This window comes from Drosophila ficusphila, unplaced genomic scaffold, assembly GCF_018152265.1.
Source record: "Drosophila ficusphila isolate 14025-0441.05 unplaced genomic scaffold, ASM1815226v1 contig_198, whole genome shotgun sequence".
Classification (NCBI taxonomy): Eukaryota; Metazoa; Arthropoda; class Insecta; order Diptera; family Drosophilidae; genus Drosophila; species Drosophila ficusphila.
In genome coordinates this window covers 4,382,166-4,388,924 of record NW_025064092.1, presented here as the reverse complement: position 1 = coordinate 4,388,924, position 6,759 = coordinate 4,382,166, and the positions used below count along the sequence as shown (strand labels likewise).

Here is a 6,759-nt window from a genome sequence, read left to right as displayed (position 1 = left end):
ACTTATTTTCTTTAAATCATTTCTTTGTCATTAAAAAATGGTTTAATTGGGTTCAAGAATATTTGTGTATGTTACCAGTTGTTGTTTGTAAAACTAAACATAATTCATTGTACCCAGACCGACACTAACATATTTAATTGATTAGGTTAAACTCATGAAACTGTATATTTGTTGGTTCCCTAAGAATTTTGTTTTTTATTTCTATTTCATTCAAATTCACATAGCTTATGTTACTTTGGAATTTTTTTATTCTTAAAATTTAAATTAAATTTTTACAAATGTCTTGTGCAGTGTTTTGAAACACATTTTTAAATTAAAACCTAATTAAATAACTTTGCCATTTTTATGTTGATTAAAGAGCTTGTTTATGATCTGTAAATCACAAAAAAATGTTTTTTGAACTGCGCCCTTGCGACCAAAGTAAAAAAATCCGATGTGTATTTCAAAAGCGCCATGTAGATTGGTTGGAGCCCCGAATGGGTGCCTCACTCAGGTTGAGAGAAGCATTCACTAAGTCAGGTGCATGGATTGAATAATTGTGGAGTGTGTACATGTTAAGCACGGAATGTGCTTTCGAGGTTATCGATAGCATCGATTAAACATCGATAAGCGCGGCGATAGAAGCAGTCGATTTTAGTAATACCATTTGTCACCTGCGTCCGTGCGTGTGCGTGTGTGTGTGTTCTGGAAATGGCAAAGAAAACCTACGATTTGCTCTTCAAACTGTTGCTGATCGGCGATTCAGGAGTGGGAAAGACGTGCATATTGTTCCGTTTCTCAGATGACGCCTTCACGTCCACGTTTATATCGACCATCGGTGAGTAACGGCACCTTGCACAGGCCAAAATGTATCCCCATCGTACGCACACACATGCACATGTCAGCTGAACAGCCAGGATATGCGTGTGTATGTGGATGCGTGTGTGTGTGTCGGTGTGTTTGACTGGGCGTGGCACTGCCTTATCGACTGGCGGACGCACTGCTTGCTGCGATCGCCTTCGGCCTCGGCCTTCAAAAATCTGCAAAAAACCGCCTTTAATCATAGAACCCTAAATCAAAATGAACGCACGTAAAATAGACGTGCAAACATTCAGTCAGAATGTACGCTCTTGGCGGATGAATCATCGTGATATCACTGCGGGGCTGCCGAGCTCCAAAATTCAAGTTCCACAAATCGAATCGATAACGTCGCTGTGACGTCATTGATTCGCCACTGCGTTTGTTATTCCGCACTAACAATGTTCTCAATATCTCCCATTTCGCAGGCATCGATTTCAAAATCAAAACAGTCGAGCTGCGCGGCAAGAAGATCAAGCTGCAAATATGGGATACCGCCGGCCAGGAGCGATTCCACACGATAACCACCTCGTATTATCGGGGCGCCATGGGCATAATGCTCGTCTATGACATAACGAACGAGAAGAGTTTCGAGAATATAGTAAAATGGCTACGGAATATAGACGAGGTGGGTGATCTTCGAATTAATTATGACCTTTTCATAGACTAACATATCGGTTTCTTTGACTTCAAATTGTAGCACGCTAACGAGGACGTGGAGAAGATGATCCTGGGCAACAAGTGCGACATGACGGACAAGCGGGTGGTCAACAAGGAGCGCGGCGAAGCGGTGAGCATCTTCCATCCAGAAATAGATCAGGGATCAGTGCCTAGAACATATATGTATTTGCAAAGCAGATTAGATAATGGTAGTAAGGAAGTGGCATCCTCTTCAAGGATGTTGAACACTTGAACAACGTTTATTATTGTCAAATGCTTAGTGTACTTTCCATATAAACATGAATAACCTAGGTTAGGGATCTTATCTATGGTTTACTCTTATTTCCCTTTAAAAGTTTCACAACATTCCTATCTTCATATGAAAGCAAGATTTACAACCATAAGATCGGCAAATTTATTTGAGATTTAGGATCTTTTGAAGATCTTACAAGTTATCAAAAAGAAAATAAAATTGAAAATTGTCAGGTTTTGAGTGTACTCAGTACTAACGAATATATAACTATTGATTGTTGTTTTATAGAACGACAAATAAAAAGATGAATTTTAACTTGCAAGTTAATCAGACCAAAGTACTATTCCCGGAAGACGTAGACACACAATTTAGAGTAGAACCAATCAGGTTATTTATTGTGATTGCCTTTCAATGATCGCACACGCTCTCCGCTTGCTTGATCAATTTGTTTACGAAGTCTAAACCCCTCGCCCATTCTCCGCCTTTTCGCCATTCATTTAGATTGCCCGCGAGCATGGCATTCGGTTTATGGAAACATCCGCCAAATCGGACATAAACATCGAGCGGGCGTTCTGCGAGCTGGCCGAGGCCATTCTGGACAAGACGTCGGGCAGGGAGTCGGCGGAGAACCCGGAGCGTGTGATCATCGACCGACGGAACAACGAGAAGGCGCCCGGTTACAGCAAGTGCTGCGCGTAAAACGGCGCAAAAAGAAGGCGAACGGGGCGTGGCTTGGCCCGGTTTGTGCTTGGGCAAAAAAGGATGGAATTGGTATTGGATTAGGATCGGATCGAATTGGATTGTAATGCGGAGGTGAATAGATGGTGACGGAGATGCAGATGGAGATGGAGTGCGGTGGGGATCGGTTTCTGAAACTGTTCCGCACAAAAAAAAGGAAAGGAAAGGAAAGGGAAACAAAGCAATACAACCGGGGTCACTCGCACGGAGGGAACTTACTTATTACGAGGATACGCAGATGGAACAAGCAACAGAAACAACCTACCTAAAGTTTAACACAGATATTGTAATACGAACCATTTGGAAGCAACTTTACAAAGTCCCGGACGTTGGCAGTCCGTTGGAACACGACCACGTTAGTCGACGCACACACAGCATTTGAAGGAGGAGCAGGCGGAGTAGGAGGAGCAACCTGTTGGCATTTCGAGCAGCTAGCTAGCGTGGCCAGTAGAGAAGATCGGTGGTTCCACGGACTGTCCAGCCACACGAAAAACACGAAACGAAGCGAAACGATTAAGATAGCAAAGACGCAGACATAAGCAACTTTTGTAACGTAACTTTTGATATACATATAGTCTTACGATTCCTGTACTCAGACGTTCGCTCAGTTCGTTCGCCATCACTCGCACTTCCCTGCCGACCAGCCCCCCAATTCCCCCACTTAGTGTTTTGTTTTGTTTTGCGTTTCAGCCTAGATATAAATAACACCTATACATATTATACATCGGATAGTATATAGCATATATACCTAGCTTGCTTTCGCTTTCTTTCTCGATACTAAGCCAGCGAGCAGTTCAAGATCGACCGGGTTAGCTAGGGGTCGCGGGGTAGACGCTCTGCAGCCGCTTAGGGTTCAGGGTTCCATCTGTTCCGACAATTGTTTTCTGATTATTGCCTATATATATATATATATATGTATATTTATATACCATATATTGCATCGTTTTTTATGTGCACTTGCGCCCGAATATATATATATATATAGATGTGTATGTGCACACTTAGGGGGCGTGTATATCTCCATGTATGTGTATGTGTAAGGACGTCGCACGCCATGTAGCATCCGCAGAAAGGAGGCGGGTTCCGCCCAGCCCGCCCACTCGACGCACCATCGTGCCGTGCGCTCGCCTCCTGTCTCCTTGTAATTTTATACTACATTTTTTTTTCGTGTAAACCCATTATTTGTAACTGTATATGGATTTAGTTTAGTTGTCTACACCAAATGAATTACCGATTAAAAAATATAATGAACAAACTAAACCATGTCACATAACCGAACGTCTTTCTATGGCTGAATGGAATTTGAGTTGTATTGATTTGAGTGATATTGGTTTTATCGATCCTAAACTATTACCATATGCTTATAAGTCAGATATTGTTATCTAGTCAGAAGGCTTGAAATCATTGTGTTTGATTTGATTACAAAGAAAGGAAAAAAAGAAAATTTCACTAAACGATTAATGTTTCAACTTGGAATGTATAATTTAACAATTTAATTGGAGAACTTTGGGTATAAAATACATCCTGTGTCAGGTAATAAAATCAGTTTAGCACTCGTGCAAGCCGTACATTCAATGTACTACTTGCCAGGCCGATGAACACATGATCCCGCTATCCAGGTGGATAGCACCCGGAGCTGGTCGTCCAGGAGAATGAAGTCCGCATCCGAGCCAAAGTCCAAGGTGCCCTTCTGCTTTTCGATCTTCAAACACTTTGCCGGATGCAGCGTGGCCGCCTCAATGGCGTAAACAACGGAGCAATCTGCAAGGGAGCAGGACAATTATTAGATCCAATAGGAAGGATCATGTGTGGTTCCACTCACCCGTGGCCTTTTGAAAGATCCGCACGCACTCGTCCATGGGAGCGATGCTGCCGCAAAGGGTTTCCGTGCCAGCGATGAATGCCTTGCCCTGCTTCACCTGCAGAGGCAGTTGTCCGATGTGGTGGACGCCCTCCTCCAGCCCCAAAGCCGAAATGGCGTCTGTGACCAGGATGAGGCCTTCCGGATGCGTCCGATAGGCGATCCTCAGCGCAGCCGGATGCGTGTGAACTCCATCCGCGATGATCCCGAAGTACACGGTCCGACCGCGAGGCACTGCGTCCGAGGCGAGCAGGCCCACGAGACCGGGATCGCGGTGGTGGAACGGCAGCATGGCGTTGAACAGGTGCGTGATTAGAGTGGCTCCCTGCTGCACGGCGCGCTCTCCGTCGCTCAGCGAGGCCATCGAGTGGCCCAGGGACACGGTGATCCCCCGCTCCACCAGCTGGCCAATCACCTCCGGATCGGTGACCTTCTCCGGCGCCAGGGTGACGATCTTGATGCGCTCCAACGAGCCGTACGTGCCCTCCAACGTGCTCAGTCCCTGGTGAGGAAATTTGGAAACAGGTAACAGGAATTTAGATAAAGGTAAGAATAGTGAGATTGAATTATTGCAATCATTGCATTGGAAAAAAGTTAATTGATTAATGAAATCAATCAATGATCATAGTTTTTACCTTATCAATAGTCTGTATGCAGTTCTCCGGATGGGCACCCTTCTTCTGCGGATTGATGAACGGACCTTCGGCATGGATGCCCAGGATTCCAGCTCCTTTTGGAACTGCTGTGGGAATGCGTGGCAGTATGGTGTGGTAGCTGTCGCTGGGCGAGGTCACCAGTGTGGGGCAGAAGGAGGTGACCCCGCTTTTGACCAGACCGCGAGCCACCGTCGCCACGCCCTCTTCGATGGTCTCAGTGTCGTAGGAGAAGTCTACGCCATAGCCACCTGTAAATCAATTAATAATTAATATTAATTCTATAAAGTGAATACGGTACACCACATTAATAACATTTTGGAGATATAAAAAAAATGTTACCGTAGAAATCGAATGTTTTTGTAACTCATTTGAAATAGATAATGCAAATCAACAGAAAATCTTTATTGCATCTACTCCTTTGTCTCTGAAAGACAAAGAACCAGCTTATCGCCTTTGAAGGCTTTAGCTTAACCACAGTGGGTTTCCGATGCAAATGCCCACTGTATTCCACTTGCGGTTGAGCTGCTGCTTGGGGCCTCTGAAGTCACGATAAGATTAACTCGCTCCGATTACGAGTGCTCCATATTGCGGCTCGTTAACGGGCAAATAGAACAGAGGCGCCTTCGACCTTGGAGGCTGATTGGACCTCGGCGAAAGTGCCAATTAATGCGATCATAGGCGGAATAGCAGCTCAATAGCGTATTCCATGCCTAGGAAAGGTACCACCGCTGCCCAAAATGGTTCATATTTTTTGTATATATAATAAAAAAAACAGATTGAATAAAAGTCGAATTTCCATCTTTTAAAAATGATACGAAATGTGTTATTAACACATCCAAACCTAAACTCATTGCTTTAATTAGAATGGTAACTTACAATATATGAAAACGTTATCTCTTTGTTAATTACTTGAAATTTATTTCCAATTTATATTATTTCTAAAAATCTAAAAATGTACGTTTAGAAAATATACCCAGAGACCAACGGGTAGAAATATTTCTAAGATACACAATTACCTATTAATTAGCCAAATTGAGAACGATATCGTCAGCATTTATCTGTATACTTTTATATGTGCATAAAATCACACATTAAACAGTTAAATTAAAACCATATTGTATCTAGATAATATGCACAAACCAAAACATCGAATTTGAATTTATTGTTTCTATGGACTCACCGTTAATTTGAAGGTCAATGTAGCCGGGGGCGATGATGGCTCCTCCGCAGTCGATGCGACAGTGGGACTTCACCTGCTCGTCAAAGAAGACGGGCTCCGGATTCACGATCCGTCCGTCGCGAACCCACAGATCGTCGTGGATGATCCGGTGGCCACGTACCAGCCGGCAGTTGGTGAACTGCAACAGGCGGGGGCTCCCCTCCGGATCTCCAGATTTACCCACATCCTCCTCGCAGGTGCGCTTCGTCCGGGCGTGCATTAAGGTCTGAGGGCGGGGACGGGGCTGGCGATCCGGGCGGAATGAGCGATGGCTCACAAATAAAAACACAAACTTAAACTAAACGAAAGCGACAAAAAAAACGAACTCAATTATCAGCTGGAGTGCGAGCAGCTCAGCCATTTTATAGCCAGATTTAGCTACATATGGATAAACGTTTTTTTCACATATCTATGTGCCATGGTGTTATGCACTTATTTGGAACCAAATATATCTGACTGGGTATAGGATATGTGACTATTATTTACTTATAACTTAAGTTATAAAGCTTAAAGATTAACATCGGATTAAGCTACA

General features: G+C 43.7%; 2 protein-coding genes across 2 annotated transcripts; one reads left to right on the top strand and one right to left on the bottom strand.

Moving 5' to 3' along the window:
- The first annotated feature begins 634 nt into the window (after positions 1–634).
- On the top strand, positions 635–3,761 carry LOC108094472 (ras-related protein Rab-10). The gene is made up of 4 exons (XM_017195060.2): positions 635–817; positions 1,266–1,465; positions 1,538–1,627; positions 2,252–3,761. Exons 1-4 carry the CDS (start codon positions 691–693, stop codon positions 2,447–2,449), a joined length of 615 nt encoding a protein of 204 aa, XP_017050549.1. The 5' UTR covers positions 635–690; the 3' UTR covers positions 2,450–3,761.
- A 184-nt stretch (positions 3,762–3,945) lies between these two features.
- LOC108094463 (N-acetylglucosamine-6-phosphate deacetylase) lies at positions 3,946–6,556 on the bottom strand. Its single transcript, XM_017195048.2, has 4 exons — positions 6,186–6,556; positions 4,985–5,253; positions 4,311–4,851; positions 3,946–4,249 (listed from the first exon to the last, which is right to left on the bottom strand). The coding sequence occupies exons 1-4, from the start codon at positions 6,442–6,444 to the stop codon at positions 4,068–4,070; spliced, it is 1,251 nt and encodes a 416-aa protein (XP_017050537.1). The 5' UTR covers positions 6,445–6,556; the 3' UTR covers positions 3,946–4,067.
- Positions 6,557–6,759: the final 203 nt, after the last annotated feature.